This window comes from Perognathus longimembris, chromosome 9, assembly GCF_023159225.1.
Source record: "Perognathus longimembris pacificus isolate PPM17 chromosome 9, ASM2315922v1, whole genome shotgun sequence".
Taxonomy (NCBI): domain Eukaryota; kingdom Metazoa; phylum Chordata; class Mammalia; order Rodentia; family Heteromyidae; genus Perognathus; species Perognathus longimembris.
Window position 1 is genome coordinate 53,815,692 of NC_063169.1, and position 14,028 is coordinate 53,829,719.

Here is a 14,028-nt window from a genome sequence, read left to right on the forward strand (position 1 = left end):
AATGGGTACCTTTCCTTTCACGGTCATTTTCTAGTCATCAAGTCAACAGTGAGTGAAATCCTCCTGCTGTGTGCTCTCTTCATTCACCACAGAATTTAGCACTACTCAGAGCACAAACTGAAGGCAAGCTGCCAGCTCACTCGAAGATAAGGATTTTCCTAGGCTACACATTATCTAGGCTAGAAAATAAAGTGAAGTGTTTTAGTTTAAAAGGCTTTTCAATTATGGATCCTGCTGAGCTCAAGGCTTTATCTGGAAGCCAGAGTAATGCATGTGAATGCCAGTGAGATTTAATTAAATGGAGAAAATGATCTTGTCCACAACAGCTAGAAATCAAAGTTTTACAAAAAGAACTGAGAATTGTCACCACTTCTGAGTACAGAGGACTTAGATTTTAGAGCTCATAGTGAATTTGATGGCATCATGGCATCACTTGGACCTGGGGAGAGAGTTGTGCTCATACTGAGGTGCCAGTAATTCCTCAGTTGGATGCCAACTCCATATCCTCACTATGATCTTCTGGGTGTAATCAGGATGGGGATGGTACCCGCTGAGAAGAGGAACAACAGATTTAAAGTGTGTATGTGTGTATGTTTGGGTATACACACACGTATACACACAGAGATTCTGCTAGAGACTAGCCAAAATGAATTGCAGACCTCAAACAATGGTCAAAGCATTGCAAACACAGACTGGAAATATTATTAGGCATTTCTTTCTTTTGTTTCTTTTTTTTTTCTTTTTTGGCCAGTCCTGGGCCTTTGACTCAGGGCCTGAGCACTGTCTCTGGCTTCTTTTTGCTCAAGGCTAGCACTCTGCCACTTGAGCCATAGCACCTCTTCTGGCCTTTTCTATATATGTGGTGCTGGGAAAACAAACCCAGGGCTTCATGTGTATGAGGCAAGCGCTCTTGCCACTAGGCCATATTCCCAGCCCTTATTTAGGCATTTCTTATCTACCTGAGTAATTTGGACTCCTGAAGAATGAGGATTAGAGATGAAATAACAACATTAAGTCTGATAATTTTCACCACAATTATGACAATCATCAGAGACAGTGTGAACAAAACTGCAGAATTTAAGAGTATCCATCCATCGGGGTGTGTGTGTGTGTGTGTGTGTGTGTGTGTGTGTGTGTGTGTGTGCCAATACCGGGACTTGAAGTCACAGTTTTGAGCTCTTGTGCTCAAGGCTAGTGCTCTACCACTTGAGTCATACCTCCATTTCTAGATCTTGCTGGTTAATTGGCGATAAGAATCTCTCAGATTTATCTGTCCAGGATGGTTTTGAACCAGAATCCTTAATCTCAGCCTCCTGAGTAGCTAGGATTACAGGTGTGAGACGCGAGAACTTGGCTTCACAAGATGTTGTTTAGAGACAAGAAATGACACAGAAAAGAACTAGATTCCAATAGAAGGTACTCACTGGAAATCTAACTACAGTCACATCTGTTTTTGTGGCCTCAACCAGGAAATCCATCCAGAAATCCACGAGTTCCTGTTTGGCCATGGGCTGTTCTGTAGTCAGTTTCACAAAATGCTTATATATCAAAATTGTCTCCACAATAGACTTGAGGTACCTGATAATTAAAACAATCACAACATATAACAGTGAATTGGGACCACCTGTCTCCACGTATCCAAGTTTTAACTCTTCAATTATAATTTATATATGACATCAATAATTACACATTGATCAAACATTATTATTTGTTGTATCATGTATCTTTATATATTATACCATTTAGAGCTCACAGAATTTAATAAAATTTAATAGGCTTTATTCTCATTTCAGTAATGAAGAGTCTGAGATTTGTAGGGTTTAAGTCAACTAGATTGGGACAAATATCTTAAGACATGATTATTATATGTCTACAGTCTATTAAGACTTCTTAAGACATGACTATTACGTGTCTACAGTCTATCAAGGACAGAATGAATGAGGGGGATGCATTTGCTTTAAAATATGCTTCTTTGAGGAAGCTTTCCCAAATATACCCTATCTAAGAGACTGGTTTCCTCTGAAACAACAGGCCTTCTATAGTATACAAATATTCTCAAGTCTAAAAAGACCTTAAAGGAAAAGCTTAGGGAATATGAAGAGCAAGATAATGACAGAAGGTAATGGTTAAGTATGTACTTTGTAGACCATAAACATGTAAGTTAACTGGCCACAAATATTCTTAATAGAACAAAGGCATTGACTCCTGGCAGTTTTTACTATTTCATAAGATGGTATGTGTTTTCTTGCTAACAGAAGCCAAAATATTTAAGGCCAAAGTTTTCTGCTATGCTTCAGCTTCCTTCTCTGTTATCTGAACACTCATGGAAAAGAGTAGTGCATTTGGTGAATGTATTCTGCCAACTCTTTTCAATTGGCTATACTGGTAGGCAATGTATTTATTGAGTCATCTACTCTGCATCATTTTCTGACATCATACTGTTAGTACAGCCCTTGTTCTCAAATTGTACACAATGCTATGGAGACAAATGCATATAAGTGTAAATAAACATCAGTGTCAATATGACTAAATAGACACCACTAAACAAGTCAAACAGTCAACATCAAAAGGCCTAATTAATTTTTTATAGCAATGACACTGATCAAGATATTGTATTCATAAATTGCTTTGTTAAATGTCAACTCATTTGCACAACTACTTAAAGATAATAATAAAATATCTGGGGCTGGGGAGATAGCCTAGTGGCAAGAGTGCCTGCCTCGGATACACGAGGCCCTAGGTTCGATTCCCCAGCACCACATATACAGAAAAACGGCCAGAAGCGGCGCTGTGGCTCAAGTGGCGGATTGCTAGCCTTGAGCGGGAAGAAGCCAGGGACAGTGCTCAGGCCCTGAGTCCAAGGCCCAGGACTGGCAAAAAAAAAAAAAAAAAAAAAAAAAAAATCTGAAAAAAATTAAAGGACATCAGAAATAAGAAAGAAGGGACTTAGATGTGAGGTAGTTTTTAAGTCAGGGTCTGCTTTGTTTGCAGATGTGGTTTCTCTATGAATGCTTCCCAATTGGATGAAAGGGCTGGAGAGGTACCCTAAGCAGGTACTGAGACACTGCAGGTGGCCATGTGGACCATGAAGAGGGAACACTGTGTTCCCTGAGCATGAAAAATCTTGTTTGCTGAGTCAAGAGGATGGACTTTAAGCCCTCATGCTGTGAGGAACCACTAAACTGTATTGATTGAAGGATTTCAGTGGAAGGGAAAGGTCAGACTTGCATTCCCAGTGTCAGGGAAAGACTAAAGGAGGCCTGAATATGAGGAAGTCCTGCAGGAAGCCGTGAGGGCCATCCTGAGGAGGCATCTCCTCAAGGGCTCCCAACATATGGCCAGTCAGAGCCTGGTGTGGAGCTGCTCTGGAAAGATCCCTTGTCTGCGTCTCTGTTCATCTTTTTGAGCGTTCATGGTGATGTTCAGTCATGACACAAGATACACAAAAGTGTTAGTGTTATTTTTCCCAATGGCTTTAAAAGCACACAGATATCTACCACACAGATACTGAGAGCTGGGCTCAATCCAAGAACAATGTGAAATCATAAAGAAATAACACATATATAGGAAACATTTATATGTCTCTGGCATACTCCAAGTAAAAGGAAATGAAAACCAAGAATGAGGATTTTTAAAACTAACATGGATTTCCTGAAGAAATAATGGGCATGTATTTGGAACACAACTCAGCAAGTCTGATCATGTCAGGTCTTAGATGAGACTTGGAGGTACAGAATGTGTGGTCTTGGCCTGCTTTACACGGGTGACATTGGCCTAGCTGGCCCTGTACATTGGGCAATGTGGAGGAAAGGCCACATAAGTGAACAGTTGATCAGCTCCTAAAATCATCAGAATCTATATTCTACACATTTTCTTTATGAACATGACTTTTTTTAAGAATCTGGATTTTAATCTAAAAAATAAGAGTCTAATTGTAGTTCAATAAAGAAAATATGGGAACATTATGGATTTTAATCTAAAAAATAAGAGTCTAATTGTAGTTCAATAAAGAAAATATGGGAACATTATGAAACTATTTCTTTAGAAGAACCGTATAAACACATAAGAGTTTATTATCACCATGCTGGTGTCTTCAGTTTGAAAAGCTTTTCTGATGCTTGAATGACTCTTAGGTGGTCATTGGCTAGGACACTGGCTCCCAGAAAAAATCCAACTTCCCAGTAGCTCTGGAGATTTTCCAAGTTTCCTTTTTTACCGAGAAGGCTACTTAGCTTCACCCCTAGGAAATGAAGCAGAAGCAGAATGTTACAAGCACATACCACTAACAGGTACAGCTAATTTTTCATTAAAAAGCCAAATTAAACTGGGTACTGGTGGCTCACACCTGTAATCCTAGCTACTCAGGATGCTGAGATCTGAGGATTATGGTTTGAAGCCAGCCTGGGCATGAAAGTCTATGAGACTCTTATCTCCCATTAACCACAAAAAGTTGGAAGTGGAGTTGTGACTCAAGTATTAGAGAGCTATCCTTGAGTACAAAAGCTCAGGGATAGTACTCAGGACCAATAACAACAACAACAAAAGCCAAACTAAGCTTCCAGCCCTCTTTAAGGTTAAAATATTTTTAAAGTTTCTGATTATTAAAGTAGTTTAAGGTAAGTGTAAAAACATTATGTCTGACTGAAGACAAAAGTAAAGAGAAAATTATCCTTTAATTTGAAAAGTCCAAGTAATGATCACAATCAACGTATGTACCCCAGTCTAGGATTCTTATGCACGGCCATATGATAATACTGAACATACTGGTATATAACCTGTATGAGCTGAGGAGGAAATTTCCTTGTTTAGTAGGCTGAAATTCTATCAGGAGTAAGCAAAAATGTGTTAACACTGGAAAGATGGGGGAGAAAAATGGAAGGAGTGACATTAATCAAGATGCATTGTACTTGACTTCTAGAATTGAAACTCCTTTGTAAAACTACTTAATAAAATAAATAAAAAATTAAAAGGTAGTAAAAATTAGGAGTAGAAGAGGAAAAGGTAGGGAGAACAAACTCTGATCCCCTTATTTAAGCTCTTGGATGCAAATTTACTTAAAGCCAAACAGGAGGGAACAGTTGTATCAATAGTTGAATCATCTGGAAGATCCTAAAGCCTGCTGCATACACAGATTTCCAATACATTTTATTGTTTATGTTGTTACCAAAAAAGAATGGAGTCAAGAAAAAGAACATGACTCTACTTTCTTACATTTAGGATCTCTCTCTCCTCTCTCTCTCTCTCACACACACACACAGAATATATTAAGGTCTTAGTACATTAAAATCTGGTCTGTATTTAGTATTATTCACATAGGATATAGTTTCAGAAGTGTTGGGTTTGGGTTTGTTTTTTTTTTTTGGCCATTCCTGGGACTTGGACTCAGGGCCTGAGCACTGTCCCTGGCTTCTTTTTGCTCAAGGCTAGCACTCTACTACTTGAGCCACAGAGCCACTTCTGGATTTTTCTATATATGTGGTGCTGAGGAATCAAACCCAGGGCTTCATGTATGTGAGGCAAGCACACTACCACTAGGCCATATTCCCAGACTCTCAGAAGTGTTATACTTAGCTTCGGGCTACAATATTTTTTAAGACTCTTGATCCATACAGCTAAATTTATAAAGTTCCATTTTGATGTACAGTTACACCTTTTCCCCAAGTCCTTGCCAGCTTGATATTTCTCCTCTTCATAAAAGAATTTCGCTAAATCTATAAGCAATTACTGGTTTGTCCTTGTCATTTAAAGTAGAATCACATTATTTTTTGATCATATTGTCTATTAGCTCAATTTAAATTATGACACTGATCTCCTTAGAAATGGTTGACTTCTAAATACCAAGGATTTTTCAATAGTTTAGTTTTTATTATAGTCTCATCACCTTGTAGCTGATATTAGATTCAAGGTTGTTTGTATGGAAAGAGGTAGAAAACAGAGCTTTTATTGAACAATCATTTTATGCCTCGTGCTGTCCACATTGGAAGTGTTGACTCAGAACCCATGCAACACAATGAATTAGAGGAAAACCAAGTCCAGAGAAGTAGTGATATAAGTGGTGGTGACACAATCCTTTCATTTTAGCCTCCATTAAGAAGAACTTCAAACACATGAAAGTAGAAAACATACAACAATAAGGGGCTAGGGCATGCAGTTCACTAATAGAGTACTTGCCTAGAACGAACAAGGTACTGGGTTTCACATTCCGTTCTGTCTGTCTACCTATCTACCTATCTATCTTTCCAACAACTTTTGATATTTTATGTTTGCTTCATCTCCCTGAATATGACTGCTGAACCAGTTTAAATCAAATTATAAACACTAGGATATTTCACTTTTAAATACTACAAGAACCCTTTAAAAATCTCCTTTATATTTATATTACATCTAATGAAAACAATGCCCTAATATTCCCTGCTATTAAATCCCAACTCAAATTCTCTGCTCCTGAAATGTCTTTTAGAGATACTTTTTCCAAACCATGAGCCAGTTCATTGCATTTGGCTTATACTTCTCTAAATCTCTTTCAGTCCAGCTAATCTGCCCATGGTTTTGTTTCTATGATGCAGATTTCTTTTGAAAAGACTAGGAGTGCTGTCTCATATTCATATTTTAAATGTTTGATGTCACTTCATGGTGTTGCAAAGCTTGTTTATTTTTCATCTTCTGATTCACACTGAGTGAATATTAGGTCTTAAGATTCTTGTTCAACATTTTTGGTGAGAATATTTCACAAAGGTTGCCCAAAACATTGTCAAACTAGTAATCCAATAATACTCATAATTCCTTGAAATAGTACTGTTAGTCTGGCCCCTGTTGTCTAATTCCTTCCATTATATAGATATTTTTGTTCCTTTGTGACTACTGAGAAGTCTCCCAGTTTGCTTTGACATGAGATAAGTATGGTAAGATTTACAATTTTTTAAAAAAGTTTTTCACTAAACAGCATTAGCTCTAACTGGTGACACCAACTGTCTGACAGTATTACTGAAACATCAGATTTATCATTTGTTCAATTTTATTAACCAGAATTCTTTTTTTATGCTAGATATTTTTTTAAATTTTTATTATCAAACTGATGTACAAAGAGGTTACAGTTTCATATGTTAGGCACTGGATACATTTCTTGTACTGTTTGTTACCTCCTCCCTCATTGCCCCCTCCCCCCATCCTCTTTCCCTTCCCCCCATGAATTGTTCAGTTCATTTACACCAAACAGTTTTGCAAGTATTGCTTTTGTACTTGTTTGTCTTTTTTTACCCTGTGTCTCTCGATTTTTGTATTCCCTTTCATTTCCTAGTACAGTATACTATACTAGTACACTAGTATACTAGTAGTATACTAGTACTAGTAATTTCCTAGTATAGTATACTATACAGTATACTTTCAATTTCCTAATACAGTATACACGGTTTCCAATATACTCAGATAAGATACAGAGATAGTGTAGGTACAACCACAGGAAGTGGATACAAGAAGATCATCAATAATAGATACAGTTACACACAGCACATTGAAAGTAGTTACAACAGTGATATAACAGTCGTTTCCATAACATGGAGTTCATTTCACTTAGCATCATCTTACATGTTCATAAGGGTATAGCTATTGGGCTCTTGTGATCCTCTGCTGTGGCTTGCCTAAACCTGTGCTAATTATTCCCAATAAGGGAGACCATAGAGTCCATGTTTCTTTGGGTCTAGCTCACTTCACTTAGTACAATTTTTTCCAAGTCCTTCCACTTCCTTACAAATGGGGCAATGTCATTCTTTCTGATAGAGGCATAAAATTCCATTGTGTATATGTACCACATTTTCCTGATCCATTCGTCTACTGAGGGGCATCTGGGTTGGTTCCAGATTCTCGCTATGACAAATTGTGCTGCGATGAACATTGTTGTGCTGGTGGCTTTAGTGTGATTTTGTTTGTGGTCTTTTGGATAGATACCCAAAAGTGGTGCTGCTGGGTCATAGGGGAGCTCTATGTTTAGCCTTCTGAGGAATCTCCATACTGCTTGCCAGAGTGGCTGAACCAGATTACATTCCCACCAACAATGAAGTAGGGTTCCCTTTTGGCCACATCCCCTCCAACAATTGTTATTGTTAGTTTTCTTGATATATGACATTCTTACTGGGGTGAGATGGAATCTTAATGTTGTTTTGATTTGCATTTCTTTTATGGCCAGTGATGTAGAGCACTTTTTCATAGGTCTCTTGGCCATTCTCATTTCCTCATTAGAGAAATCTCTTTTTAAGTCTTTAGCCCACTTGATGAGCGGGCTATTTATTAACCAGAATTCTTTAGAAGAATGTTGTCTTTATTAATTCTTTATGTAGAATTTAATATGCAGCATAATAGAAGAGCTATACATCATCAATGGATACATTATAGTATCTTCTTAACAAACAGGAGATATACTTAATTCACTAGTTTTCTGAGAAATCAATCATCTCTATATGTGACGAAGTTCTCTGTGGTTGGTGAGGAATTTTGGTTCTATATTGATATTTTTGTTTCAAGGCTAGGATTTAAACTCAGGGACTCACTATAACTCAGCTTTGTTTGTTTGGATGGTGCACTATCATTTGAGTCACATCTCCAGTCTAGTGTTTTGCTGGTTATTTCAAAAACTCACAGTCTTTTCTCCCAGGCTGACACTGAAACATGAACTTCCAGTTCTCAGTCTCCTAAGTAGCTAGGATTATAGACATTAGCCACTAGTGCCTGACTGTACTGAATTTTTCTTGATTATAAACTCATGTGTTTTTATATTCAGCAATATAAATTTTACATTCAGTAATTCTCATTACCACTAAAAATGAGATTCAAGTGGCGATTTGTATCAATTCCAGACACGTGGTTCTTGCCCTAAATTATTATTGCTACTGGGGACCCAAACCTGTAATTTTGACTCTCTCATAAAATGTCCTGTAGTTAAAAAAGAATCCACAGTAGATAGAAGATCTTTTTTATTTAGCTGACATCTGAATGTTAATAAGACTTGTGAAACTAAAAAAAAAAGGGATGTAAAGTGTTATTCTGAGTTTTAAATCCTACTACTACAAAGTCTAAACATCAATGAGTCTTTACAACTTGGGAGAGTAAAACACAGACCTGCGAAGTGATTTAGTAACACACAACTAACAATAAGAATCTGCAATGGTTTTGGATTTGCTTCACTGTATCTCTCATAGGCTCATGAGTTAGAAGTTTGGCCTCCAGTGCACTGGTGTTGGGAAAATGGTTGAAGCTTTAAGAGGTAGAGTTCAGTGGGAGGATGTTAGGTCATTGGGTATGCTGTCCTCGGTCTATACAGAAGACATCGCATAGTTCTCCTGGGATCTTGCTTGGATCCCCTGAGAATGAATTTCTTTTAAAACAAACACAGACCGACCCTTGGGTCACTATCTGGCTTTCTGCTCCACCTGTGATCTCCCTCATGCAGGCACTTCCTTCAGGATGACACTGACTGTGGAGTGAGGGCCTTCACGGCCCTCACCAGGGGCCAAGTCCATGAGGTTCCCAGCTCTTGGACTTCCAGTCTCCAAAATGGTTAGCTAAAGAGAGGTGTTTCCTCAGGGATTGTGTTACAGCCACATAAAATGAAGTTAGAACCTTTGGACAACAGATCATGACAGGAAATAATAGGTTTACTTTTTTTTATATACTAGAGATTTAAACTGAAGAGAATATGTTTAGAAAACTTCAAGCTTACTGTCCATCTCATGACATTTTAGTTTTGTTTACCTGACATAAATAAATCAAAACTTCAAAAAACAGTTAAGGAAAGGATTTCATTTTTTAAAAATGCCTGATTAGCCAGGCATGGTGGCATAGGCCCATCATGACTTCATAATGAGTTACAGACCAGCCTAGCTTCATAGTAAGGCACTGTGTCCAAAAAAGAAGTAGGGGCTGGGAATGTGGCTTAGTGGTAGAGTGCTTGCCTAGCATGCATTAAGCCCTGGGTTTGATTCCTTAGCACCACATATACAGAAAAGGCCAGAAGTGGTGCTGTGGCTCAAGTGGTAGAGTGCTAGCCTTGAGCAAAAAGAAGCCAGGGACTGTGCTCAAGTCCTAGTTCGAGCCCCAGGACTGGCAAACAAAAAAGTCTAATTATTATAATTACTTAGCAATTCAAACTAAGAGGCTAACAAGGGGACCTGGAGGAGATATAAAATCATTGAAAACTTGGTTACTGCTTTTAAAGAATGAGTGCAATTGTATATCTTTATGTCAAATGTATTATTCATAGTTTTATTTTTGTATAAACTATTAATACCATTATATTAGCCTATTAGTTTCTTTGGCCAACCTGTCATTTCCTGAAAAGCAATTTAATACTATCTTACCATATAAAAATTAACTTTAGCTGGGCATGGTAGTGAATCCAAGCTTCTGGGAGGCAGAAGTAGAAGGACTGAAGTCCAAGACCAGCCTGGGCAAAAGCATAAGACCACATCAAATAATAATAATAATAAGTAAATAAAAAGGACTAGGAGAGTGGGTCAAGTATAGAAGTGCTTGCATAGCAAGCATAAGGGCCTAGGTTCAATCCTCAGTATCACAAAAAAAAAATCAACCTATTGTGATTAACATCATTTGTGATTGAACAGGTTCTAAACTAGGGAGCTATTTTTCCCATACCTAAAGGGTACACAATTTAGTGTGGATAACACAGTGTTTTAGAAGACTAACTTAATTATTACAGTAGTTAAAACTTATCAAGTCATATTTTAAGTTTGTGTATGTAGTGAAGTTCCCAAATTTTTAAATTCAATTTCATATGTTATAAATGCTTATCTAACATGTTATATGAGTTCTACTTGGAAAAATTCAAGTATGTTTATTTACTTCACCAGGTTATAGTAGATTTCTTCAAACCTTCAAGTGCTAAGAAAGTGAGACTTAGAAAAGTACACTTTCAAACCACTACTATTATTTCTTCCTACATGTGTAAAACTATGGTGAGACTTGTTGAAGACTTAGAGTTCAAAAACAGAGCAACAAAAATGTTTAGAACATGACAGAGGAGGATTATTATTACATCAATACCATGATTACTGGAGAGTTTTTAAATGAATCAAAGACACACATTGTAGTATGATTTCTAAAAAGCACAAGTTATAATGAATTTCTTCATTCAGTTTACCAAATGAAAAATTATTACAGCTGAGCACTGGTGGCTCATGCCTGTAATACTATTTACTCAGGAGGCTAAGATCTAAGCATCTCAGTTCATTGCCATCCTGGGCAGGAAAGTCTGTGACTCTAACTCCAATTAACCACCAGAAAACTGGAAGTAGCACTGTGGTTCAAAGTGATAGAGTGCTAGCTTTGAATGAAAAGCTCATGGACAGTGCCCTGGCTCTGAGTGCAAGCTCTACAACAACAACAAAAAAAAGTCATTCCAAATCAAGCTTTCTACCTTCAAGAGTACTGCAGTCTATCCATAGTTACCACTATATCTTAGCATTCACGTGGCCTGAGAGTTTTAGAGTAGTTAATACTATACTGTGACTTTAATTACTCTCCATAGTTTCCCAACATATTACATATGGATTTCTTCTAAGTCCTTCTCAAATAATGTTCAAAAACACAAAATAACCAACCACCAACAACAATGAGGCCCAGGCTTCAGTTTTCTTTAGGGAAAGTCAAAGAAAACATTCTCCAGTTCAAAATACTAAGTAAAACACTTCTTTTTCAATAAATAGCTTCACTAAGATCCAAGTTTTTGACCTTCTGAAAAGCAAGGCCAAACATTATGTGTCTGTAGTAACACTTAGACAGGCTTAGATAGGTTCTCTGAAAGGGACACTCAAGAGAACAAATTTTGACTATCACAGTTTTCTAGGATCTTAAGATCTAGAATCTTTTTTTTTTTTGCCAGTCCTGGGCCTTGGACTCAGGGCCTGAGCACTGTCCCTGGCTTCTTTTGGCTCAAGGCTAGCACTCTGCCACTTGAGCCTCAGCACCACTTCTGGCCGTTTTCTGTATATGTGGTGCTGGGGAATTGAACCCAGGGCCTCATGTATACGAGGCAAGCACTCTTGCCACTAGGCCATATCCCCAGCCCCAAGATCTAGAATCTTTAAAACAAAGGGGGGTGATGATGATAGTCATTATCAGTAGCCAGGCATGGTGGCACACATCCCTGTAGTAGCAGCTACTTTGAGGCCAGGCAGGCAAAAACCTAGCATGGTGGTGCATGCTCCTATGTAATCCTAGCTACTTTGGAAGGCAGATGCAGGGAGATTACAGTATTAACCTACAGCCATGGCCAAAGGGCATGACATGAAGATGGTCAAATTTTTTACACTCCAAAGTAGGTTGAGGAGATGAGACAATGTCAATAGATCAAAAAGACTGAGCTATGTTGTATCAATGGGTACAATATAGAGATGGCCTTTGCAGACTGTCCCTCTATCTGCCCTGCTGTTCTGGAGCAGGTGTGCTTGAGACACAGGAAAAGGAAATAAGAAAGGTATTGTTCATTTGTTTCCATTTTAATGCACAAGGAAAACACCATCTTAAAAAGAAAGCATTCCCAATGTTCCACAAAACCCTAACCTGATTTGGGAGTTGGAGCCTAGATGCGAAGCCCATATGGTAGATATTAGTTTGACCTGGAATAATAAATACTAACCAAGGACTTTTAGAAACAGGTAAAAATAAATGAAAATTGCATTGTATCCCAATATCAGAATTCTGCATAATAGTGTAAAATGCCATGCAAGGAGAATTAATAAACTTATTTTTCCAGAAGTCAGATGAGATAGAAAGCAAGAGAATCTATTAATGGTTCTTTTTCATGGTGCCAAGTTTGAGTCTAATTTCTTGATTTCCATGTAAAATCTCAAGCTGCAATTACCAACTTTCCGAAGCTCAAAAGAAGATTCAAACTGGTGCCCAGCTGCCAGGAGGAGTACCGCATAATTAATTCCGGACTGTAGTGTTGGCTCAGACTCAAATGCCTTTTTGAACCTACAAAAAAACACACACAAGAAACAAACCACCAGTGTACAAGTTTACTTTCTCAGCCATGAAACCCTGGGTGTGCAGTAACTTCTGTTTGCATAACTCCAGTGCCTAAGCAAAAAAATATTCTCTTGGCCTTCACCCCAGAATCTAGTGTGCTATTAGGATTTAATGCTTAAGTAACTGCACATCCTTGATCCCAGTTCCATCCATTTCCTTCTTAACTCACCTTCAACCTAGTGACCCCAGAGTTTTAAAAAGAATGGTTCTTTATCCAGGCACATTGGTACATGCCTGTAATTCTAGCTCTCGGTAGGTAGAGGCAAGAGGATTGTAAGCTGGAGGGCAGATGGCTACGCAGCCAGATCCTGACTCAAGAAAACAAAGCAAAACAAAATAAAATAAAAACCTCTTTAATGCTCTGGAATGACACTGTGTGTGTGTGTGTGTGTGTGTGTGTGTGTGTGTGTGTGTAAGCAGTAGACATTAAAAAAAAAAGAAGCCCTGTATGTATTTATTAAATTGATTTAATGCCTGAAAATATACAGAGCGTTGAGAAGGACCATCTGGGTAACTACTGAAGAGATCAATTCCCTGAGACCAGAAACAACAACACAAATGTCAATTACAGGAAGAAATTAAGAAAATTGGAGATTGTGCCTCTGCATACTAATTTTGGCTCAACTAATATAAGAACCCTTTTCTGAATATGCATGAGACTGAGTACTGGCCTTTGAAAACAGAAACATTTCAAAGGATTAGTGTTTGAATAGCAACTGCATTTTCAAAGTAACACTTCCTAACATCCATTTACGACTTCCATGTACCTATGATTAACCAGGCAGTGATATTCAATATTACTTCATATAAGTGCATGGGGGATCAAATGAAAATAAGCACCCCAGTGACTAATGGATTCAGCTTGAGACAAGCACAAGAAAATGAAACCTTATTCACAAACAAAATTAGAATGAAGAATAAACAGCTGGGTGCAGGTGGCTCATGCCTGTAATCCTAGCTACTCAGGAGGCTAGACCTGAGGATCATGGT

The 14,028-nt window shown here is 37.9% G+C and overlaps 1 protein-coding gene across 12 annotated transcripts in view; it reads right to left on the reverse strand.

Annotated features, from left to right (window-relative positions):
- The window catches only part of Map3k5 (mitogen-activated protein kinase kinase kinase 5), a 182,124-nt gene that overhangs the window by 68,557 nt on the left and 99,539 nt on the right, over window positions 1-14,028 (reverse strand). For all 12 annotated transcript variants that reach the window (XR_007212119.1, XR_007212120.1, XR_007212121.1 and 9 more), the window contains 3 exons: window positions 12,872-12,984; window positions 4,081-4,240; window positions 1,425-1,578 (listed from right to left, as the gene is read on the reverse strand). Coding sequence is in view for 9 of the 12 variants with exons in the window: in XM_048354152.1 (XP_048210109.1) it covers window positions 1,425-1,578; window positions 4,081-4,240; window positions 12,872-12,984 (427 nt within the window). In the remaining 3 variants the exon portion in view is untranslated. The remainder of the gene's footprint in view (window positions 1-1,424; window positions 1,579-4,080; window positions 4,241-12,871; window positions 12,985-14,028) is intronic.